Genomic DNA, 26,979 nt, shown 5'->3' on the forward strand with positions numbered 1-26,979 from the left:
TTGGTGATAGTTCTCTCGTATTTCATCTTTCATCTCTGGCGAAATGTCCTAATTTGTCAGTTTTTTTCTATGAAATTCCATTGCATGGGCTTGTCCAGTTTTACTTTGAATATTTTTTTAAAAATATTTTTATTACAAATGAGAATACTTGAAAGAGCTCTCTGGTGGTTATATATATTTAGCGTAAAAAACCTGGGTTCGATCCTCGGTGGGAGCTCGTGCTGTTCGGATCCTATGTAAAACTGTAGTTCTACGTCTCATATAGCGTCTCCGCTGAAAGGGAATATTAGTTAATTTCAATAAAATGTACCAGATGATATCTCTATTAACATGTACACACTTTGTTTTATATACGAAGGTCAGTCCAAAAGTTCCCAGAATTCTGTTATAGCTCTTCATTACTACAATATAAGTATATATTTACTTAATCGCCTTCGAAGTTCGCACCTTCGGAACCCACACACACTTCTTCCATCGCTCCTGTGATTGATGAAAACACCAACGAAATGCCTTTTTGGTATCTTTCGAAGTTCAGCCTTCGCTTTACTTTTGATCTCTTCTATATTTGTGAAACGAAAAGATCCATTTTTAGTTTTGAGAAGACCCAAACATCTGATGGTGCTCAACTGTTTTTAAGGCTTGGTGGAAACACAGACGAAAGTCCTCTTTTGGTATCTTTCGAAGTTCAGCCTTCGCTTTACTTTTGATCTCTTCTATATTTGTGAAACGGAAAAGATCTATTTTAATTTTGAGAAGAGCCAAACATCTGATGGTGCTCAACTGTTTTTAAGGCTTGGTGGAAACACAGACGAAAGTCCTCTTTTGGTATCTTTCGAAGTTCAGCCTTCGCTTTACTTTTGATCTCTTCTATATTTGTGAAACGGAAAAGATCTATTTTAATTTTGAGAAGAGCCAAACATCTGATGGTGCTCAACTGTTTTTAAGGCTTGGTGGAAACACAGACGAAAGTCCTCTTTTGGTATCTTTCGAAATTCAGCCTTCGCTTTACTTTTGATCTCTTCTATATTTGTGAAACGGAAAAGATCTATTTTTAGTTTTGAGAAGAGCCAAACATCTGATGGTGCTCAACTGTTTTTAAGGCTTGGTGGAAACACAGACGAAAGTCCTCTTTTGGTATCTTTCGAAATTCAGCCTTCGCTTTACTTTTGATCTCTTCTATATTTGTGAAACGGAAAAGATCTATTTTAATTTTGAGAAGAGCCAAACATCTGATGGTGCTCAACTGTTTTTAAGGCTTGGTGGAAACACAGACGAAAGTCCTCTTTTGGTATCTTTCGAAATTCAGCCTTCGCTTTACTTTTGATCTCTTCTATATTTGTGAAACGGAAAAGATCTATTTTTAGTTTTGAGAAGAGCCAAACATCTGATGGTGCTCAACTGTTTTTAAGGCTTGGTGGAAACACAGACGAAAGTCCTCTTTTGGTATCTTTCGAAGTTCAGCCTTCGCTTTACTGTTGATCTCTTCTATATTTGTGAAACGGAAGAGATCTATTTTTAGTTTTGAGAAGACCCAAACATCTGATGATGCTCAACTGCTTTTAAGGCTTGGTGGAAACACAGACGAAAGTCCTCTTTTGGTATCTTTCGAAATTCAGCCTTCGCTTTACTTTTGATCTCTTCTATATTTGTGAAACGGAAAAGATCTATTTTAATTTTGAGAAGAGCCAAACATCTGATGGTGCTCAACTGTTTTTAAGGCTTGGTGGAAACACAGACGAAAGTCCTCTTTTGGTATCTTTCGAAATTCAGCCTTCGCTTTACTTTTGATCTCTTCTATATTTGTGAAACGGAAAAGATCTATTTTTAGTTTTGAGAAGAGCCAAACATCTGATGGTGCTCAACTGTTTTTAAGGCTTGGTGGAAACACAGACGAAAGTCCTCTTTTGGTATCTTTCGAAATTCAGCCTTCGCTTTACTTTTGATCTCTTCTATATTTGTGAAACGGAAAAGATCTATTTTAATTTTGAGAAGAGCCAAACATCTGATGGTGCTCAACTGTTTTTAAGGCTTGGTGGAAACACAGACGAAAGTCCTCTTTTGGTATCTTTCGAAATTCAGCCTTCGCTTTACTTTTGATCTCTTCTATATTTGTGAAACGGAAAAGATCTATTTTTAGTTTTGAGAAGAGCCAAACATCTGATGGTGCTCAACTGTTTTTAAGGCTTGGTGGAAACACAGACGAAAGTCCTCTTTTGGTATCTTTCGAAGTTCAGCCTTCGCTTTAAATTTGATCTCTTCTATATTTGTGAAACGCAAAAGATCTATTTTTAGTTTTGAGAAGACCCAAACATCTGATGATGCTCAACTGTTTTCAAGGCTTGGTGGAAACACAGACGAAAGTCCTCTTTTGGTATCTTTCGAAGTTCAGCCTTCGCTTTACTTTTGATCTCTTCTATATTTGTGAAACGGAGAAGATCTATTTTAATTTTGAGAAGAGCCAAACATCTGATGGTGCTCAACTGTTTTTAAGGCTTGGTGGAAACACAGACGAAAGTCCTCTTTTGGTATCTTTCGAAATTCAGCCTTCGCTTTACTTTTGATCTCTTCTATATTTGTGAAACGGAAAAGATCTATTTTTAGTTTTGAGAAGAGCCAAACATCTGATGGTGCTCAACTGTTTTTAAGGCTTGGTGGAAACACAGACGAAAGTCCTCTTTTGGTATCTTTCGAAGTTCAGCCTTCGCTTTAAATTTGATCTCTTCTATATTTGTGAAACGGAAAAGATCTATTTTTAGTTTTGAGAAGACCCAAACATCTGATGGTGCTCAACTGTTTTCAAGGCTTGGTGGAAACACAGACGAAAGTCCTCTTTTGGTATCTTTTGAAGTTCAGCCCTCGCTTTACTTTTGATCTCTTCTATATTTGTGAAACGGAAAAGATCTATTTTAATTTTGAGAAGAGCCAAACATCTGATGGTGCTCAACTGTTTTTAAGGCTTGGTGGAAACACAGACGAAAGTCCTCTTTTGGTATCTTTCGAAATTCAGCCTTCGCTTTACTTTTGATCTCTTCTATATTTGTGAAACGGAAAAGATCTATTTTTAGTTTTGAGAAGAGCCAAACATCTGATGGTGCTCAACTGTTTTTAAGGCTTGGTGGAAACACAGACGAAAGTCCTCTTTTGGTATCTTTCGAAATTCAGCCTTCGCTTTACTTTTGATCTCTTCTATATTTGTGAAACGGAAAAGATCTATTTTTAGTTTTGAGAAGACCCAAACATCTGATGATGCTCAACTGCTTTTAAGGCTTGGTGGAAACACAGACGAAAGTCCTCTTTTGGTATCTTTCGAAATTCAGCCTTCGCTTTACTTTTGATCTCTTCTATATTTGTGAAACGGAAAAGATCTATTTTTAGTTTTGAGAAGAGCCAAATATCTGATGGTGCTCAACTGTTTTTAAGGCTTGGTGGAAACACAGACGAAAGTCCTCTTTTGGTATCTTTCGAAATTCAGCCTTCGCTTTACTTTTGATCTCTTCTATATTTGTGAAACGGAAAAGATCTATTTTAATTTTGAGAAGAGCCAAACATCTGATGGTGCTCAACTGTTTTTAAGGCTTGGTGGAAACACAGACGAAAGTCCTCTTTTGGTATCTTTCGAAATTCAGCCTTCGCTTTACTTTTGATCTCTTCTATATTTGTGAAACGGAAAAGATCTATTTTTAGTTTTGAGAAGAGCCAAACATCTGATGGTGCTCAACTGTTTTTAAGGCTTGGTGGAAACACAGACGAAAGTCCTCTTTTGGTATCTTTCGAAATTCAGCCTTCGCTTTACATTTGATCTCTTCTATATTTGTGAAACGGAAAAGATCTATTTTTAGTTTTGAGAAGAGCCAAACATCTGATGGTGCTCAACTGTTTTTAAGGCTTGGTGGAAACACAGACGAAAGTCCTCTTTTGGTATCTTTCGAAATTCAGCCTTCGCTTTACTTTTGATCTCTTCTATATTTGTGAAACGAAAAGATCTATTTTTAGTTTTGAGAAGAGCCAAACATCTGATGGTGCTCAACTGTTTTTAAGGCTTGGTGGGAACACAGACGAAAGTCCTCTTTTGGTATCTTTTTCGAAATTCAGCCTTCGCTTTACTTTTGATCTCTTCTATATTTGTGAAACGGAAAAGATCTATTTTTAGTTTTGAGAAGAGCCAAACATCTGATGGTGCTCAATTGTTTTTAAGGCTTGGTGGAAACACAGACGAAAGTCCTCTTTTGGTATCTTCCGAAGTTCAGCCTTCGCTTTACTTTTGATCTCTTCTACATTTGTGAAACGGAAAAGATCCATTTTTAGCTTTGGAAAGAGCCGAACATTCGATGGTGCTCAACTGTTTTTAAGGCCATCGAACTCTGTGAATCAGATTTTCCCTAATTTGGACATGAACTTGATGCTTACGCATTGCTCGATCTGTGAAATTTCGCCAACTGATACCAAACACTCCTCCGTTCAGCTACACTACTAGTACACTGCCTGTTAAGATGTGTTCGCACTTGTTAAATTCAAAGTTAGGTAACCTAAGGACTTCACTGCCCACGATTCATTGTGACTGGATCATAAATTCCAGAACTCCAACATTCTGGAAACTTTTTGACTGCTCTTTGTATAAGACTATATTTTTAGTGGCGTACTATTTGCGAAATATGGATGAATAACTCAATAGCCAACGGGTACACTTCAGTTATATATGACTTTGCTTATGGCTGTTAAGAGCCTGTCATACTAAAAATATTACAAAATTTACCATTTTTCTACTGCTTGTTTTTCAGAAGTGAAAGGAAATAATCAAATGCAACTTATTACAATCATAGATAATATTATTCTACCACAGAAAATATTAACCTGAGGAATTTTCAGAGTTGCCATCCATGGAAATTACAGTCTTGCCAGAATAACATTTTCCCCAAAATCTAAAATAAGGCAGCGGCTAGAGGAAAGAACTCAACTGCATTTGGTTACGTATCATGTTGTCTTGGAATTCTGTAAACTACTTTTTAAATAATAGTAGTATTTAGTTTGTATTAAACAAGAGTATTCACATATAGTTGTTAAAATTAAACAATAATGTTATTTATAAAGTAGTTCACAGGACGCTGAAACAACATGATACATAATCAAGTGCAATTGAGTTCGTTCCTCTAGTCGCTGCCTTAACTTAGATTTTGAGGGAATTGTTATTTTGGCAACAATGTAATTTCTATGGATGACAACACTGAAAATTCTTGAGGTTCATATTTCCTGTTGTAGAATAACATTATTTATGATTGTGGTAAGTTAGATTTCATTATCTCCTTTCACTTATGAATAAACAAGCAAAAGAGAAATGGTAAATTTTTGTATCATTTTTAGTATGGCAGGCTTTTAGGAAGTAAATCAGTACTGGTAATATTAGCATATATATATACCGGGTATTTCAAAACAACACCGACAACGTTTGGGAGGTGATTTCTGACACCAACATAAGACTAAAAGTATAGATCAACCTGGGTGCACTAATGCTTCGTTTCGGAGTTATAGGCTGCCGAAAACATGAAAAAATAAACTTTAAAGGTTCATAGCTCCGAAACCGTGGTCGAGTCCGACTTCACTTAGGAAGTAGTATGTGATCTATCTAAATATGCAAGTTTCAGAATCCTGCGGTACTTCCGCAACAATTTTTATAAAGGTAGTTCTTTAGTACTACATATTATACGCCCGTAGCCAAACTGCCTCTATAAAAATTGTTGCGTGAGTAAATTAGGATTCTGAAACTTGGATATTTGGATAGGTCATATACTAGTTCCTAAGTGAAGTCTTGACCCGACCACGGTAGGTCCCATAGTTTCGGAGCTATGGACCTTTAAACTTTCCTTTTTCACATTTTCAGCAGCCTATAACTCCGAAAGAAAGCATTTGTGCACCCAGGTTGGTCTATCCTTTTTGTCTTATCTTGGTATCAGGAATCACCTCCAAAACGTTGTCGGTGTTGTTTTGAAACACCTTGTATATATAGCTATTTTGTAAGTAACAAAGTCAGTGGGTAAAAATGAAACAAAATAAATTTGTTTTTGTTTAAAATTCATTTATTTACTTTCTCTTCCTCTGAAATTTTATTTGTTCCAAACATTTTTAACCTTTCCCATTGCACAAGCAACCAAAGTTTTGAACAATATATCAGAATAGATGGAACATTATTATTATTTTTATTTATTTATTTATTATTTTTTCGTTTTTTTAAATTATGTTTAATAATAATCTGCACAAAAAATTCACCTACGAAATTCAATCTTTATACATGCTGCCAAAAGCAGAACATTGAGTTAGTAAATCGAAGAAAAAGACAAGTAGTTTTTTGTTTCATTTTATTTGTAATACATACACAATCATTTTTATTAACCTCTTAAAATAATCCCCCTCTTTTTATTTATTTTTTGCTGAAAACACATATCCCAGGCCATCTACAGAAGATTGAAAGGAGGGGAAGAAGGGGTTACATACACATTTTGTTAGTTTTTTTTAGTATTTTTTCCCTTTTTTTAATTATTATTAATGCATAAGCATGCATATTGTCAAAAAATCATTTCCATACGTCTTCACTTTTTGTTTGTTACTAGCTAATAAATTGATATGGTAAGAAAGAAATATGTAGCGCAACTTTTTAATTATTATTATTATTATTATCATTATTATTATTATTATTATTATACACTGTGCATTTTTGTATATGTGTTCGTGTGTGTGTATGTGTATATATATATATATGGTTGTTCTCGCGGGGAAGGGGGCAGAAGAGGTTATGAGAGATTGAAAATATACCAAAGGGTTGGGAATTGAAGATAACGTACCTTTTATATATATATATATAATATTTATATATGTATAATATTTAGCATTTTGTGCTACATAACAAGAAAAAAAAAGACTAACTCTGATAATTTGTCACCCTTTGAAGACAACAGTCTGAGCACCCAATATTTTTTTAACCATTGTTGGCGTTTTATAAATTGTTAAGATTGCACCTATTTTCTGTCCATTGTGCATGGAAAATATATTATTATTTTTTAAGTCAGGTAACTTATATACATATATATTATTCTTTCATTTCTTGTAAGGGTGTATTAGCGAATGGCCATAATCAATTACTGTACTAAAAGAAAAAAAAAAGACTGTAACGAACTTAATTTGTATTCTCGTGTTCTTGTATTCTATCCCTTAACCCTAGTGAAAGCACCTTAGAGTAAAAAATAAGGGATAAAAAATATACACACTGTGCCTTGATTACGTTTGTGCATTACCAAATTTGTTTTTCCTACGCTCTTTATGGAAAAATAGCAAAACTTTTATTTTTTTTTCTTTTAATATCAAATGGCCATCCTTACTGTACACATTTATTTTACTATTTGATTAATAATACTCATTGTTACGTAGTAACAATCCGTTTGAATAGTTTTTAATATATACATATTACTTCATTTTTCTAGGATTTTTTTTAACGTTTCACTAACACAGACTTGATACTTTTCTTACAAGTTACTTGTTTTTGTTTTTTTTTTTTTTTACTTTCAGAAGTTCGCTTAACCAACCGCTTTCACAAACACAGTACAGAAGAACATTATTTTTTTTTGTACTGTATTGTTCATTTAGTTTTTTTTTTTTAAAAAAAAGAGAAATCATTAACTATCCGCTCCATATTAGTTTCTACTCTTTGTACCCAGTCACTGTTGAAAATTATATGAATATATACACGACAAATAGCATGTAATGCATACATTATAAATTTAATTTAAACAGGTGTGTATTTTTTTGTTTCTCGAAAGGTCAGACACACTTCTGATAACAAACTCATTATCAATTACGTTATTTTATTGCATTTTTACATTTGCATTGAGGACAGCTAACAATTTGGAATGCTTCTTTCTTTCTTTTTTTTTTTTTTAAATATTAAATATATTCAAAGAACGAAAAATGGTATGATAGAGTTACAGTAACTTATAGTAAAAGTACTGTTGCATAATAATGTAACATATTTGTTATCACATGTTTCTATCAAATGCCAGTACGAAATACAGCCGTAAACTTTTATTTTTACAAAAATTACGAATCACATTTTTTTAAAATGTAATCAGTTAAACTAGAAACTTTTACCATACTTGCTCAATAATTTCAAATATATATGCAAAAGTAATTAATAATTAACTAATGCATATTTTTATTCAAACTTACTGGGCAAGATAATTTAAGAAAACAAATATCTTTTAGTTTTTTTTTTACATTAAAAAACTACGAATTATACACAAACGGGCAATCATTTAAATAACATTTTTAATGTTGTTAACTGTGTATTACATGGCTAAAATTATACCCTAATTGTAAGAGAATTCAGGAAAAAAAACTATATAGTTCATCAAATCAAATATATATATATTTATGTATTTTTTATGTTTTGCAATTTTTAAAAGATAAAAATTTCACTATAACCTAATGATTTTTTATTTTTTTTTTGTTTTTTTCTTTCTCTGCTAAAATCATAAGAGGACAACATACAGCAACAATGCTAGAGCAAACTATAGCCACATATAAGAGTTAAAGTTGTCATTTTTTTGTTTATATATCTCTCTCGCTCTTTTATAGACGTATTTCTTTCTCGTTTTTGAAAATGCCACTGGAAAAAGTTGCTTGTGACTCATATATAATTAGAGAAAGACCAACAGAAATGGTTCGCACGAAGATTCCTCCATAGCTAAAAAGTTCTTAGTATTTATTGCAGTATTCAAAGGAGCTTCAGTCACACAATCATAATTTTTTTTTCAAGAAAATAATAATCATATTTATCTGGCGTTATCATCATCACCATGAAATTATTCTCAAACCCAGTCATTTGTTGTTTTTCGTTTGGTGAAATAGAATGAAACATTTGTAATATGCTTCATATTTGCTATGTATGTGGTGTTTCAACTTATTTCGTATCTGTTTTTGTTGTGAGGTACAAGGTAAATAAACGCTTTTTTTTTCATTTTGTTTAACATGCTTCTCGTTTTGATAAATAAAATATATATAGCGATGTGTCCCCAAAATAATATATTATATCTTTATATATTTTAAAAACAAAACATCAACATTCTATTGTTCTTATTTTGACAAACAAAAGCCTCCAATGATTGGAGAAGGAAGTGTGCATACTGGTGAAAGGGGAAAATCATTTGCATAGCTGCAGCATTGTTCACATTGCATTGAAGTAAAAGTACTGGAATAAAACACTTTCGAACTATTTGGCAAATTCGTTGCTCAGATTAAAGTCATAACAAAATCATAATATGATGGCACAAATACAAAATATCACTTTATAGCCTCAAAATTTTAGCTGCAATCATACACACTAAATACTGTATAAAGTACTTTTTCCTTTTCCATAGACTTTTACAGAAGGATACTTTCCGATTTGTAATTTTTTTCTAGATAAGACATGTTAGGTGCTCAAAACACTGTACTTTCGACTTAAATTACGAAATCAAAGATTATAACCACATCTGGAAGATTTGTACATATATATGTCACACTAGACTAACATACACATATGTATATTAATAAAAAAATTAGGTATACTTATCTTTCGGCGGTATGGATTATTATCAAATAGTAATGGAATTAAACAAAACAAACTCATAAAGAGCAAAAAAAAAAAAAAAACAACGTTTCTTTTCTCATATATTTAGTTATTCTTTGTTATTTTAGGTTGATTTCATTTCCTTGCTTTTTCGCGTTTTTACCTTTACGAGTGGAAAGCTACATGATATCTATTTTTCGTGTACCTAAAAACTCAATCTTATTTTAATATTTCTTCTCAGTACACAAACAATCTTTCCTTAACCTTGTTCCTAACATTTCCAAAATTTTACTGCGTCATGTATCACATAGTCCATTCTGAAAGAAATAACTATAATAATATTGCTTTTCCTACAATGAAAGCAACAATGACAGTTAAAAAATAGATAAAAATAACCAATCCAATTACGAGGTATTATTTACTAATTTAAATCACAAAACCCTAGTAGCAAGAATGCTTTCGACCAGTTGGCGCATGCTTGGCTTTTGGCTTCCTACGCTTGCATTTGAAACGCATGCTTTCATACAATCCGCCTTTTGTAGTACTTGCAAGCGATGCTTTAAACAATACGCAGAGCTTCATAGCATTACTGGCCGTTCATTGGCTATTAAGTAATTTAAATCACAAAACAGATCCTAGTAGCAAGAAAGCTTTCGGCCAGTTGACGCTGGTTGGCTTTTGGCTTTCTACGCTTGCATTTGAAACGCATGCTTTCATAAAATCTGCCTTTTGTAGTACTTGCAAGCGATGCTTTAAACAATACGCAGAGCTTCATAGCATTACTGCCCGTTCATTGGCTATTAAGTAATTTAAATCACAAAACAGATCCTAGTAGCAAGAAAGCTTTCGGCCAGTTGACGCTGGTTGGCTTTTGGCTTTCTACGCTTGCATTTGAAACGCATGCTTTCATAAACTCTGCCTTTTGTAGTACTTGCAAGCGATGCTTTAAACAATACGCAGAGCTTCATAGCATTACTGGCCGTTCATTGGGTATTAAGTAATTTAAATCACAAAACAGATCCTAGTAGCAAGAAAGCTTTCGGCCAGTTGACGCTGGTTGGCTTTTGGCTTTCTACGCTTGCATTTGAAACGCATGCTTTCATAAAATCTGCCTTTTGTAGTACTTGCAAGCGATGCTTTAAACAATACGCAGAGCTTCATAGCATTACTGGCCGTTCATTGGCTATTAAGTAATTTAAATCACAAAACAGATCCTAGTAGCAAGAAAGCTTTCGGCCAGTTGACGCTGGTTGGCTTTTGGCTTTCTACGCTTGCATTTGAAACGCATGCTTTCATAAACTCTGCCTTTTGTAGTACTTGCAAGCGATGCTTTAAACAATACGCAGAGCTTCATAGCATCACTGGCCGTTCATTGGGTATTGACTTGACTTGTCTTGTAAAACGTTTGCGTCAAGCTTGAATGAAACACTGAATGCAAGGTTGCTCCATGTAACTTCATTACTGGAATTCAGCTTGCGGCATGCTTGCACGTTTTGCAATCAAGCTGGATGCAAGCTTGGCCGACTTGCAATTCAAGCTTACAGCAAGGGTTTGCAAGTTGTCTCTGCTACTAGGTCGAATATAAAGTAATCGCAAACGGAGAAGTGAGATTTTGAAATAAAGTCTTTATTGCCTAATTGATACAAGAAATTATAATAAACTTTTCTATTATTACTAATCTGAAATCAGATTTCGATGGTCCAACACACTATATTCGGAATATTTCAACTCATCACAAACAACATCATATTATATATTGGTTTATACTACGATGAAGTTAACTGCATGATCGTCCGTTTTTATATGTATAAAAATATTATTTTTAAGTTAAAAATTTTTACAACAAAACTTTTTCTGTTATGCATATACATTTTTTTTTTAAATTGAAAGGACTATTTTGATATCTCACTACTATTATTTAAAATTTACGTTAATATTAGTGAAAGACGATGTGTTTGTGTGGTTTTTTAATAAATATATCTTGTGTTTACTTCTTTAAAACATGTATAACAAACTTATCAACAAAAGGATAAAAAATTAAGAACTTTTTAATCAACATATGCTTCCAAAACTAAAATTGTGTTATATATTTTAAGGCTTTAACCAAAGGTATTACAAAAAAACATTACACCTCATTTGATACAAGTTGTCCTTTCTGATACTTGTTTTCCTCTGAATTTTTTTTTCCTTCCTGCACGTGGTCATAACAATCAGGCAAGAAGAACTGTTTCTTCATCAATGATAAGAGCACGTTCAGCCAATTATAGTGGTCCATTTCTCTCGCTCTGCAATGATAAACATTCCACACTTTCCGCACGTTGCCAATTTGAATATAAACAAGTGCACATTGTTTTAGTCGAATGTCAACTTGAGTAGTGAACCTGCTGCTTATTGGGAGCATTCTTTTTCGGGATTTTTTTTGTGTCATTTAATTTTATAAAACAGATTTACTTGCAGTGAATAATTTCGTGTTTCAATATCTGACGCGAAATCTGACAACTCAGCATTGAGCACCACGCACGCGCAGCGAGCTGTCAGAAAGGACAACTAGTATCAACTGCAGCATAGAAAAAAATACCAACATTAGTACAAGAATGATGAACAAATTAGTGCAAACTATTTATATTTATCGAACGAATGTATCTAATTAAATTTGATTAATTGCAAAAACTATCATTTTTTTCTTTTTTTTTAAAACAAAATTAAGAATATGGGAACACAACGCTATGTTGCATTAATAAATAGAAGCATAATTCATTTGATTTGTTGATAAATTCAATTTCTCCAGTTAAAAGAAAACAAAAAAAAAAAAATAAAAAATAAACTGAAAAAACAAAAATATCGTTTGTTTTATATAAGTACAACAACAACTGTATGTTGTTACACGTATAAAATCAACTAGATCACCCTATATGTACATATCTATATAATCTTTGATTTGATTGGAGCACACAATAAAATCTGTATTTAACTCCATATTGATTTCTAATAATTCGTAACATATATATTTCTTATATATCTATATATATGCATCTGAATATTGATATTATGTGTAATAATATACTTTTTCAGCATATGTATTCTTCACACATTTAATGAAGACCAGAAAAAACTTAAAATATATATATGTATGTATGTATGCATAGCTGAAGCTCTTGTTTATTTTTTCCCTTGTGTGTGTGTGTGTTTCTAGAGTTTATCGTGAAACCACTTTTATTTGTATATATATATGTCTATATATCATGACTTTCTCTCCTAGAACTTTATTTATCACAATTTCACTTCCCAAAGCTAAATAAATTCGTCATTAAAATATTCACTATTAAGTCCATCACTTCAAAAAAGTATGTTTTTTATCGTTAAATAGCATTTTATCCCTACATAAGCAGTTTTTCTGTTATCTGCTCTATAATATGTGTTATTTGTATATGGTTTTTATATTACACACTGTTGCTGCTTTTATTTCTGTAATGAGCATTCACATCGTGCATGTATCGCACTGTGCACGGTTTCTTCTTCATTTTTTCAGGGAAACAAAAAAAAAAAATTTCACAAGTGTTACAACCATTTTCAATATACGTACTTCTTGCTATCCACAATTCCTTACACATTCTTTTAAATGCACTTATGCACACACACGCTAAACTTACTCTCTGTAAACTTTCGGCTGTAATTGGCGATTTTTTCTTCTTTCTTCCCTAAAAAAAACTGCCATTTTTTATTTTTGTGTGATTTCACTCTATTATGTTTGTTTTTTTTATATCTTCTAAATAAAATTAAATTTCATTTTTTTTTTTGTTTCTTAGAAATTCCTTCTTCGTATATTTTAACGATATTTATTTTTTTCTAAAATTTCGCTTCCACTTTTTCTTAAACTTTTTTTTCTTTTAATCTTCAGCTTCAAAAAATGGAAGTTTTGCGAAAACGAAAGCAACATTTGTCCATCAATGTTCAACTAGTTTTCGTTACTCTGCTGTTTATTTTTAAATATTATTATTATTATTAGCTTCATATGCTTTGTTTTCAATGCGATGATTTAACACTTCCGGTGCGAACGGTCGAACCAGATGGAAGCTTTTGTCAGTATACCCAAGATACTGGTATCCATTGTGGAGTAGTGTGTACCTTTTCGATTGCTTTTTCAAGGGCACTGATGGTCTCTTCTATATCATTGTTTATTATCGTCAAGTCGAAGAAATGCCCATAAGCTTGTCGTAACAGATCCGATTCTTTTGCCAATCGTTCTAAACTACCATCATACTAGAAAGAGAAAACAAAAATCATTAAAAGATATAGAATTACGCACACACTATTTATTTTGGATGTATGTTAAATAAAGTAGAATATAATTTGAAAAAAAAAAAAGACAGTAAGTAAAAAATTATCCAGGAGTTACGAAATTTTACTCGGGGCTACCTCTGAATTCATCACTGTACATCAATATGTACTTATTGCTTAATAGAAATTAACAATGATTATAAGTTAAGAAAAAATGAAATTTTAAAAGCTTATATTCACAAAGTAACGTTACAAGTATTTTTCAATGGTGAACACCTAGTTTCACATTACATATGGCGTTATAAAAGCAATTGTAGTACAAAATATTGGCAGTATTACTACGGTACATAGAAGAATTATTCGAACACAACAAATTTACATTAACAAGAGCTTAAACCGCATTATTTTTCAACTGAGCACATGAAGTACAAAGTTACATTCTGAGAGCTACTGACGAAGATAACAGAGGTTGCTGAAACAGTTTCATTCAATTAAATAAAGTACATTTGGCTGCAGTAAGTTGTTATTCGAGGGTAAGTCAAAAATTATTCGCAATATTGACATAAGTCTTTCTACATTGTTCATATTGACGTCATTCCTTATTTATTTTATTATTATGCTGTTATGGTCATGCTATGAAACTTTGACAATAATTCATCCATTTGTCTTCCTTTTGTTGCAGATAGATGATGGCCGCTCCATTAGATGTTTGCACCAGAGAGAAACAGCGAGCAGTGATCCGGTTTTTGTGGTTGGAAGGTATATCAAGAACCGCGACTAATTTCGAGACGATGTGCCACTTCATCAATAGTCACTCGTCTAATATAGTCTAGTAGCTTAGCAGCATAAAAGGGCCGAATTGTGCAAAATGTGATACCAACATACCACTTTCAGGGATGATAGACCTATTAATAAGAAGTAAATCCTGATATAGACCCAAATCGGCGGGGGTCTTGTTTTAGGTATATGACGTCATCAATATGCCCGCCAACGAATTTCGACTTAACTGAGTTTAAAAATGTATAACTCCATTACCATTGAAGGTAGAAACTTCCTTTTACCTTTATTTTGCAGAGAATACATTGTACCTTTATTGTCATTATAAATACTTGCCTTATATTGCCGCCATTTTTAAATATGGCGTCTCAAACTGGAAAAATGTTTATTTTCAAAACGATTTTCTATGTTTTATAGCAAATAACTTTGAAACTGCTATGATTATGGGAAAATACTTTGATATAATCGTCAGAGGTCATTTCAATAGCTTTCGAACGCGACAAGAATCATTGATGTATCTGAACAAATAACCGAGATAATCAATTTTTTGTAGGACTAAATGTCGAACTTTTTTGAATAATGTTCGAATGTATCCGTAGATGTAGTTATATGCCCTTTGATAATAGGAACATAGTACCGCTACCAGTATGTTCCTTTTAACGTGGAGAATAGCAAATCACAAGTGTTTATCTTTTGTCCGTGCTGAAAACCCTTTATAATGTCATAAATCCAAGATGGCCGCCGCGGTTTATCTCCGGTACGAGAAGTGAAAATTTCTCGCCACAGAAAAATAATAGAAACATGCAACAAAAGCCAATCTCTTTCTTTGGATGTGAAAAAATCTTGACATAACATGTGATTGACTCTCCTTTGTGTCTACAAGCCAGTATATGACGTCATAAGCACAGTATGGCGCCATGGCTTACATATGGATTATGAAAATTATTTATTTCTCGCATTAGAGAAACGATAGAAACGTACAACAACTACCAATATCTTTTTTTCATATGTAGAATCATAAAGTAACATAAGTTATTGTCTTTCCTTTGATGCGAAAGGCGAGTATATGACGTCATAAACCCAAAATTGTCGTCGACTCTTAAATATGCATGAAGAAAACTATGCCTTTCTCACCTAAGAAAGGTGATAGAAACGTGCAAACCCACTATTTTTACTCCTTAAATAAGTTGGATCATGAAGTAACACAAAGGTGTATCGTGTCTCTGCCCAAGGGTTAGTATTTGTCTTGTTTAAGTATATGACATCGTTATACAAAGTAGCCGCTGTATGTATTTTGAATATTATATTATGCATTAAACTGAAAAACTAACAAAGCTGAAATTATGCATTATTCGAAAATAAATTTGAAATATATTCTCTTTAATACTAATTGTCCGAAAGTGAATATTTTTCATGTTATTAAACAAAGAATTATGCGCTATATGAAAGTATAAGGCTTGCACTAGTATTTGCACTAAATGAATATTTCAAGGAATATGGGAACTGTGCATTTCGAAAGACATATTTTACATTTAAAATATTTTTAATCAGTCCATTGAGAATGTAATTGTCTGAAAATTATGCTTTTCATATTATTTTACAAAATAGCTCGAGGCAAAAGGCGTCACATTTTCAAACCACCGCCCAGCTTAATTTGATATTTTTGGAGTTTGTATTAAAATGTTTATGAAACAGACTCAATGTATAAATTTAACAGTATATCAGCGAGAGATAAGTTTGAAACACAATAAACAGTTATACAATTAAATATGTTAAGAATTTGGAAGAGAAAATATTTGTGAGATAGTATGACTATTAACTTAACATCTGAAACGTACTTCAGAGAACTAGGGGAAGTAATTTTTGTTAATCACATTTCTTATTTAGACAAGGTCAACTCACAATAAAATGGTCTACTCTATCACACTGTCCATCGCAGAAACACAACAAAGTGCACACTAACCCCAAGTTTTTGACACTTGCAAGAATGTTGACAAGGAGTCTTGCAACCACAGCGAATAAGTTCTCTACAGTGCACAAAAACTTCTGGAAGTAAGGACCACAGAGGATAATAACCACGATCCACCTTCTTCCAACCCCTTTACAAATTTCGAGTATTATGGGCACTTTCTGGAGAGCTTGAGACCAGTAATACCCGGCCTGTAGGGCAGCTCGCAGACAGTGTTGAAATAAGACTGTCTATGTAGGTGCGATCCCTTCGTAAGAACAATTCTTTTTCGTCATTAATCTTTGTCGACAGTCTTTAACATTTAGTAAAGAACTAGAGCGATCGTACAGGAGTACGGTGAAGCGTTGAAGAGCTGCAAAGTCCTGAGCTAAAATTTCAGCAGGAGTAACTGAAAGTTTGATAAATATATCTGTTATTTCAGGGAATTCTTGCCACACCTGCCAAGCTGTCTTCTTGCCATGACCACCAAAAGCGGACACTGTGTCATACCCTGCAAATGCGTACCAAAAGAGCAGGGCTTTTGAGTGAGACTTTCCTAGGCTTGTTGCAATTTCGTGGACAGGAATATATCTCTTATTTTTACCACTCCCATATTCAATCCACAAGTGTGATACATTGAGCTCAAAGAATAAAGCAACGGCAATAACAACATCTGAAGCGACAGTTTTAATTGAGATATTCCTATGTCCGTGGTTGCTGGCATGCAATGCATGCAAGAACATGCGTGTGTCTGCTTCTTCTTATTTGCAGGGCATAAGGCTTATCACGTCCATATTAGAGTTTGCTGATTGCGGTATCATCACATGCACACACAATCTCTCTCTTACCACCAGAATCACTTATGTTCTGTGAGGGTTTACTCAGAAGTCGAAATAAATGTTTTGTTTTCAGAATTATTCAAAAACAATGCCCATCTTTTGGGAGTCAGTGTGGAGTCTTTCACAAGTATTCTTGATCCTTTTCCTCGTTGGTCTCGTTCTTCTTTTTTTCAGACTGTCAGGATCATAATTGTCAAAAACTATGTCTATTCTGACGACATCACTCGCAAACTTTTCTAAAAATGGTTGAAATGTGTTAGTGTAATACATAGAAAACGTCTGTCCCGGAATAGGCTTCAGCATGTGAGCTAATACTGCTTCATCAAATATAACACACGATACACTAGGTATATCGTATTGTGATGTTCCAAGTGGTTCTAAACAAGAAATAATTATCTGATTTTGCTCCCTTGCGCAATTCACCATTTGAAGAGAGTGACGGAGGGTACGAAAGGTTTTCGTGAGCAAAGAAATCTTTGATGTTTCCACCTCGACTTTGACAAGCTATGTATAAGCGAGAAAACAGATTACAGTAACTCTTTAAAATTGACTCCTTGAGTCCTTTCTTCGTTCCTTCTTTTTGCGATGTGTGAAAAAGCGAAAGTTTATTTATTTTAATCGGTTCTCTTAAAGGCGTCTGGCATTCGATGAGCCGTTTCCGAACAAATGTTTGTCCTGTTGCTTTCTCAATTCTTCTGCTTTGAAGACAGACTCAGCTGCTTTCTCATCCATAACAGCATATGTGGCAACGCATATTAGGGCACCATTTTCTTGAGCAAATGTATTTCTGTCATCATCTTCACATGCATTTATTAAAGCTTTCACATGTTTTTTGAACCTAGAGGAAAAAGCGACTGTATCTTCATGATGACTGTGATAATCTGAATCGTCACTTATTTCTGCCTCTTTCTCAAGTTCGGTTAGTAATCCTGCAATCACTGGACCCGAAACCATCCAACGCAGAAGAGCACATTCATTATCAAATAGACCAATGGCACCTCCTTCACATTTTAGATCCTTATTACATTGTTCATGTAACTGGTCGTGGGACATGTACGAATATTTACTGTTAGTCTTTCTTTCCACAATATTGCCTTTCTGAAATTCATCATATACTTGTGGGTTTCGTACATTCAATTCTCCCAAAGACTTTACGAATACTGACATCCAACGGGCATAATTCATATGATCCAAGGCGAACATCCAGGGACAAATCTGATCCAAGGCACTACAATAGGAGGAGAATTTCACCGATCGAATAAAATCGATTGTCCAGCAAATAAAAAAGAAATGATTCAAGGTTCATGGCCGTGTTCCAAAATTTGAATTGGACCGAGAAAAATAAATCATATAATATTATGCATTACACATATTTAAGAGTCGACGGCAATCTTGGGTTTATGACGTCATATACTCGCCTTTCGCCTGAAAGAAAAGACAAAACTTATGTCTTTATGATTCTACATATGAAAAAATATATTGATGGTTGTTGCACGTTTCTATCGTTTCTCTAATGCGAGAAATAAATAATTTTCATAATCCATATGTAAGCCATGGCGCCATACTGTGCTTATGACGTCATATACTGGCTTGTAGACACAAAGGAGAGTCAATCACATGTTATGTCAAGATTTTTTCACATCCAAAGAAAGAGATTGGCTTTTGTTGCATGTTTCTATTATTTTTCTATGGCGAGAAATTTTCACTTCTCGTACCGGAGATAAACCGCGGCGGCCATCTTGGATTTATGACATTATAAAGGGTTTTCAGCACGGACAAAAGATAAACACTTGTGATTTGCTATTCTCCACGTTAAAAGGAACATACTGGTAGCGGTACTATGTTCCTATTATCAAAGGGCAATGGAACTACAAATGTCATATAACTACATCTACGGATACATTCGAACATTATTCAAAAAAGTTCGACATTTAGTCCTACAAAAAATTGATTATCTCGGTTATTTGTTCAGATACATCAATGATTCTTGTCGCGTTCGAAAGCTATTGAAATGACCTCTGACGATTATATCAAAGTATTTTCCCATAATCATAGCAGTTTCAAAGTTATTTGCTATAAAACATAGAAAATCGTTTTGAAAATAAACATTTTTCCAGTTTGAGACGCCATATTTAAAAATGGCGGCAATATAAGGCAAGTATTTATAATGACAATAAAGGTACAATGTATTCTCTGCAAAATAAAGGTAAAAAGGAATTTCTACCTTCAATGGTAATGGAGTTATACATTTTTAAACTCAGTTAAGTCGAAATTCGTTGGCGGCCATATTGATGACGTCATATACCTAAAACAAGACCCCCGCCGATTTGGGTCTATATCAGGATTTACTTCTTATTAATAGGTCTATCATCCCTGAAAGTGGTATGTTGGTATCACATTTTGCATGATCCAGTCGCTAAGCCACTAGACTAATAGATCCATTTCACTTGCACGCTCAATGTTATCATCATTTCTGGACGTAAATGGTCGTCCGGCTCCTTCCTCCTACATAACACCTGTTCGATGATTTTTCAATCCATTCGTAGACACTCCGTTTCGTCAATGCATTGTTCCCGTATTGTGCCGAAAGTCTAATGGAATGCGGCCGTTGATACACTCTCCGACCACAAAAGACGGATCACTGCTCGTTGTTCCTCTTTGGCGCAAACTTCTAATAGGGCGTCCAGGATCTATCCGTAACAAAAGGAAGACAAATGGAGAAACTTTCACAGCATGACCATAACAGCATAACAATAAAATAATCGAGGACAGAAATCAATATGAACAATGAAGAAGAGTTATGTCAAAATTGCGGATAATTTTTGAGTTACCCTCGTATAACAACTTACTGTAGCCAAATGTACTTTATTTAATTGTACGAAACTGTTTCAGCAACTTCTGTTGTTTTTGTCAGTAGCTTTGGGAAACTCACGTGAAAATTTATCTAGCTTTCAAATGTAATTTTGTACTTTTCTTCATGTGCTTAGTTGAAAAATGATGAGGTTTAAGCTCTTGTTAATGTAAGTTTCTTGTGTTCGAATAACTTTTCTATGTAACAATATAACACTGCAAATATCTTGAACTAAATTTGCTTTTATAACGCCATATGTAATGTGAAACTAGCTTTGTTGAATTGTGCTCACCATTAAAAATACTTGTAAAGTTACTTTGAGTACTAAGATTATAAAATTCCGCCCTTTCTTAACTTACAATTAGTTGAAATTTCTGATATGCAATAACTATTTATTGATATATAGTGATAATTGCAAAAGTGGCCCGAGGAAAAATCTCGTAGCTCCAGGCAGAAATTTCCACCGCAACAACTTCCGATCGTGTTCTACTTGAGTTACCAATATTTTCACAGTACTATTCTAACCCTCGATCTATAGAAATTTTACTCGGGGAGAAATCTGAAACCTTCACTATTGATATGTATTATCAGAGTGTTTTTAATCTTACACCATGAACCTTCCGATGACTTTGGAACTGCCTTAGTATTAAAGCGGTGTAGTAAACTTGAAATCAACTGCTGTTTTCTCACTGGCGGCTTCTAAGGCAAGTAACATCGGCCCCCCCCCCCAAAAAAAAAAAAAAAAAAAAAAACTTTTACTGCTTCAAAGAAAAGAAATCTCACTAAATGTACTAATTCTGGCGTGTAAGAATTTGTACATTAGGTAGGTTACCTTTCCTTCGTGAGAACTGATAAAAGTTTATTTTTTACCGATATGTTTTCCTTCAAGAGCAACCATTGCATCTGTTCAATTAGCTATAACTAGCACAATACCTGTCCTTCGCACGGGGAGAATACATTTCAATTTGAACATAGAGGGTTGAATTTGGATTTAAACGACATCGGAAGTGTCACTGTTCCATTCAGCGACCCCAAAAACTATGAATCCGAAACTAATATCGGTCATTTCCGATCATTTTTAAATATATTCCCCTTCCTCCCCTAAGTTGCACTGTCAAAGTGAAATGACAAAAACCATCCCAGGCCGGAATCTCATCTATGTGGTAAATTTGATCGAGGTCGGTCGGGTAGTTCAAGAATTATTAAGTCACAAATGTAGCCACTTTTATTTTTTATTCATTTATATATCCCCCTCCTCTACACTGCACTGTCAAAGTGAAATGATAAAAACCATCCCAGGCCCGAATGTCATTTATGTTAAAAATTTTGGTCGGATGGTTCAATATTTATTAAATTACAAACAAACTGACTTTCATATATATATATATATATATATATATATATATATATATATATATATATATATATATATATATATATATATATATATATATATATATATATATATATATATATTGCGTTTGGTCCCATATATATTACTTTTTTCTTGTTTTTGTTACCAGGTTTTAGTGTATTGCAACCTCGTCATTTTTCAACTAGACACATCAGAAAAGTACAAACTGACATTCTGAAAAAAAAAAAAAAAAAAAAAAAACACCTTCCTTGTAAGTTCCCCAGAGCTATTGACGTAGACGACAGAACTTGCTGAAATAGTTTAGTACAAATAAAGTACACTTGCAAATAGTATGTTTTTATAGTTGTTCACAAATTATATAAATATGCATCCAATTGTATCCTTAAATCAATAAGTAGAACATATTACAAGAAATATATAAAATAAAATAAAATAATGAAAATTACATTGATAATAAGTATGCTAGGTAAAAGACGAAGAAGGAGTCCTATGTGTGCACCACATGAAAGAATTTGGTTTCAATGGTGTCATATTTTCATAATTAATACTAAAAGTGGAAGTTGTACAAGATTTCTACCATTTTTTATGTAACTGGAGAGATTAGAGCCAAGATGGATTTTTTTTTTTGGGGGGGGGACGCTAAACTGTGTTTGACCATCTATTATAGTTTCTATTCTATACTGAGCAACGTTGAAACGGAAACTGGTCGATTTCTGCCACTTCTAGTTTGAATAGAGGTTTAAGAGAGAAGATAGAACAGAGTTTAAGAACGCTAAATTGATTCCAAAGAAACAGCTTCTCACTATCTTTTATCGTTTTTGCTCTACGTACACCAACATTGAAACTAAATCTTTTACTGGATTACTACCACTTCTGCTTTTAGTAAAGAGTTAAGGATGTATTCTTAGGGCTCTTAATCGACTGCAGGAAACTACTTCTGGCTATCTGATACCGTTTGGGCTCTATAGGGATCAACATTACAACTGGAAACGGTTGATTTCTACCAGTTCTAGTGGATGGATCTCTCCCCATCAAAGAACTCGATTCTTAATATTCGACCTGCCAAAATTTCTAACCAAAATTTATGATAGTTCAAGTAATTCTTGAGATTTCTTTTGTCTCCAGGAAGGGCGGTGTAACGTGAATTTTCGTTAATCTAAAAAAAAAAAAAAAAAAAAAAAAAAAGTAAATGTATTTAAAAAGAAAATCTTGTAGCATGTTTGTGACAGTAACTGCTCGCCTTGATTATTTGGTTCGCGTTTTTAACGCTAGCGTGAGCTGTGTCCTGGTCTTGTCTAAATCGTCACTGATTGGTACGCCATCTGCTGGCTGAATTGTAAACCTCGTGTAGCGAGCATTTACAACTCAGTTGGAATGTCAGGTAAGAACTGGGAAGACTAGTTAATATTTCCTTCCCTTTAGAAATTATTTAAAATGAGTTAAATTGATAGATAGTAAAATGGATTCAAGTTAGAAATAGGAATATTCACTGTTATAGGAGGCTAACTATTTAGGCCAATGTTTACGAAATTGTAATCTATTATTTTTCTCCTATAAGCTGTAAAATTCTGTTGTTTGTGCTTCTTCCGTAACTTATTCGAACATGAATATTTGGCGACGTCCATTTAGAAATTTCCAGGAAGCACGTTTCATGGAATGAAAAAGGGTAAGAATTAATCATAAAAATAATACATTTATAGTATAATATTTGCTTTTTGCATGTTTGGTATATTTATTCTATGTAGTTTTTTCGACTTTAAACCAAGTTAATCAAAACGTGCAATTGCTGCAAAAATTATCGTTGCTGTTTTGTAGTGCTGAAGAGGTTTTGCTCCTGAATTTTACGTTGTTCTGTTAACCGTGTTCTGTATACATATTTTACATATATGTTTTTTTTTTTGGGGGGGGGGGTATATCAGAAGTTTAATTATAAAAGTTAATGTTGAATTTGCCAAATAATAATAATAATAATAATAATAATAATAATAATAATAATAATAATAATAATAATAATAATAATAATAATAATAATAATAAAGTTAGTCACATTTATACATGGAGTTCTCATTAATCGAACTAAGTATCTATGCATGCGGGTAAATTACACTGCAGCGGATATGTAGGAAATTACAAGAGCCATGTCGTAAGTCATGAACCATACTAGCTAGTTCCTTCAAACTTTTCATGCTGAATAGCTAAAGTTGAAACTACGTATTACACGTACTGAGTCAGGCATGCAGGGAACTTAATGATAGAGCTAGTCATTTTTTTCAATAAAATATATATTTCTGAAAACAGTTTCAAAAATGATTTATTTTATGCAATATTTGGACAGGTAAGCAAAACTTACATCGGCCATGCTTTGCAACACAGGCGCAGCAATGAACACAACATAAGGAGCAAATTCGGCTGTTCTGAGCACTTTCAATGCTTGAGGTTCCACGTCTAATATCGCCATTCGACCATCTTGATGAATCTTCCTGATTGTCTCCAGCTTCGTTCCGTACATCGCGTCTTCATGCGTACCTGAAATTTAAACATAATATAACGTTTTAATTATGTAATATTATGCCGCAATAAAAACTGTAAATTATCTTCTCCCACTTACTTGTATACATCCAATCACAAATGACACTTGTTAATAGAATTGATAAACGTATAACATGTCGATGGAATAAAATAATTTTTAAACTAACTTTTATATCTTACATTTGCTACTTAAGTTTGAGAACGAGCTCTCTACAATTAAGACAATTTAAAATGACTAATATGATAAGACCAAATTTTCTGTATCCAACCCTTTGTGAAATGCTCTTCTTGTAACGATTTTTGTGAGGATCATTTTACTAATTTATCACAACTTGGAAGTGCGAATTGAATTCAAATAGAAATTCATATTTTTAAAAGTTATTTAATTCAAGTTACACGAGTTTTCAGAGTAAAAAATTTCATCAACATGGCATACGTCTAGAAGCGAAGCTAAGACAGTTACAGTAAAAGAATTACAAAAAAAAAAAAAATAAATAAAAAAATAAATAAATAAATAAATAAATAAATAAAATAAAATAATAATAATAATAATAAATAAATAAATTTAAAAAGGTGGCGAGTGAAGCCTTGAAAACTTATATGTTATAATTTATTACAAGGATGTAGTAAGATGTTTTCGTCTTTTAAAATATATACACAAAAACTTAGGAACAACAATTTCCCAGGAATCTTAACATAATTTGTAAATTGATGAACTAAAATGTTCTTTTGATATATTTCTTATATATCACATACTATATTATCTTTTCTTTTTCGTTTCATTTTCGGTTTATGTTAGAAAAATTGTATAAGTTGGCTAGCTGTCTAAGGTAATGGAGAACTTGAATCTGTAAATTTGCAATATGTCCTAAACACATAAAGAATCTGTAAGTATTATGAGTCTGTAAGTTGGTTACCTTTTAAGCTAATAAAAAACTCATATATTTATGGTATTTTGACTCTGTATGTTGGCTTCTTATCTTAAGTTCATAGGAAAGTCATACACTTCTGGTATTATGACTCTATGAGTTGGCTTCCTTCTAAGTTCATGGGGAACTTGAATCTGTAAGTTGTCTATCTGTTCCAAATTCATGGAAAATCTATACGATAGTAGTATTATGACTCTGTAAGTTAGCTACCCGTCTTAAGTCTATACGAATTCTATATAATTACAGTATTATGACTCTGAGATAGTTATTTGTCTTAAGTTCGTAAGAAACTCATATATTTATGGTATTATGACTTTGTAAGTTCGGTACCTGCCTCAAGTTCATAGGAAATTCACACACTTATGGTATTGTGACTATACGTTCGCTACCTGTCTTATGTTTATAGGAAACTCGTACAATCATGACATATTGACTGTGTAAGTTGCCTACCTGTCTAAGTTCATGGGGGACTTGAATGTGTAAGGTGTCTAAGTCATAGAAAATCTAGACAATAGTAGTATTATAACTCTGTAAGTTGGCTACCTGTTTTAAGTCTACACAACTATAGTATTATGACTCTAAGATAGCTATCTGTCTCAAGTGCGTAGAAAACACATATATTTATGAATTATGACTCTGTAAGTTCAGTACTTGTCTTAAGTTTATAGGGAACTCGTACAATCATGGTATTTTGACTCTGTAAGTTGGCTACTTGTCTACGTTCATGGGAAACTTGAATTTATAATTTGGTAATGTTCTAAGTTTATAGAGAATCTATACACTGATGGTATTATGAGTCTGTAAGTTAGTTATCTCCTACCCTCATAGGAAATTTATATGTTTCTGCTAATACGATACTATCCATGGCTATCCATCTCAAGTTCATAGGCAATCTATACACTGCTGATATTTCTCTTAAGCACAACAATAGTATTTCTCTCAAGCGTAATAAATATTCACAACCCTGTAAATGTTTTAATTGAAAGTAACGAAATAGAGTATGTGAAATCAACCAAGTTATTTGAAATTGGGATAGATGAAAATTTTTCCTGGGATATGCATACAACTAAGCTTAGTAAAAAAATTTGCAATTAAAGTAATTAAAAACGTATTAAAAGATTCTACTTTAAAAACAATTTACTTTGGATTATTTCAGTCGAATTTAATATATGACATATTTTGGGGAATCAGATATAAATCCAAAATAATTTTTACAATACAGAAATGAATAACAAGAATGATAGCAATTGCTAAACCAAAAGAACACTGGAAACCAATTTTTTTTTAAAAAGAAACTTTGTATACTTCCAGTACCTTGTTTGTATATCTTAAAATTCATCGATATTTGTAAAGAGGCACCTAGAGGGTATCCTTACGCGAGTAGAAGAACAACATAATCATGATGAAAGAAACAAACCCTCTATTGTAGAACACAGAACTGTATTATATGAAAAAGGGTGTAAATACGCGGGTAGCATGCTTTACAGTAAACTTCCCAAAGATATACTCAGGACTCTGTTGCTAAATTTGAAAAAGAACTTCAGAAATATTTATTACAACATTGCCTTTACTCGGTAGGGGAATACATGGACTGCTAACTGAATACAAATTTTATATGATCTAAGTAAATCAGTGTCATTACTTGTTTCTAGCATTAGATATGTATACAAGGATTTCTACATACACTGCAAGTAATACTTACTATAAATTTATTCTTAATAATGGTATGCAAAATATAAGGCATGATTATTAATCTTTTGTATGTAAGTTACCTTACATGTATTATTGTTTTTTACTTTCGTGTTTATATATAAATGACATATCCACTTCAAATGCAATGTAATACTGTGCTAAATGTATT

General features: G+C 33.0%; 1 protein-coding gene across 7 annotated transcripts in view; it reads right to left on the reverse strand.

Moving 5' to 3' along the window:
- Positions 1-7,648: 7,648 nt before the first annotated feature.
- CASK (peripheral plasma membrane protein CASK) overlaps positions 7,649-26,979 on the reverse strand; it is a 458,844-nt gene continuing 439,513 nt past the window's right edge. For all 7 annotated transcript variants that reach the window (XM_081756876.1, XM_081756875.1, XM_081756878.1 and 4 more), the window contains 2 exons: positions 24,011-24,186; positions 7,649-13,852 (listed from right to left, as the gene is read on the reverse strand). In XM_081756876.1, the coding sequence (XP_081613002.1) occupies positions 13,673-13,852; positions 24,011-24,186 (356 nt within the window). In that variant the 3' untranslated portion in view covers positions 7,649-13,672. The remainder of the gene's footprint in view (positions 13,853-24,010; positions 24,187-26,979) is intronic.

Source organism: Thermobia domestica, chromosome 4, assembly GCF_964235325.1.
Source record: "Thermobia domestica chromosome 4, izTheDome1.hap1.1, whole genome shotgun sequence".
NCBI classification, from domain to species: Eukaryota; Metazoa; Arthropoda; class Insecta; order Zygentoma; family Lepismatidae; genus Thermobia; species Thermobia domestica.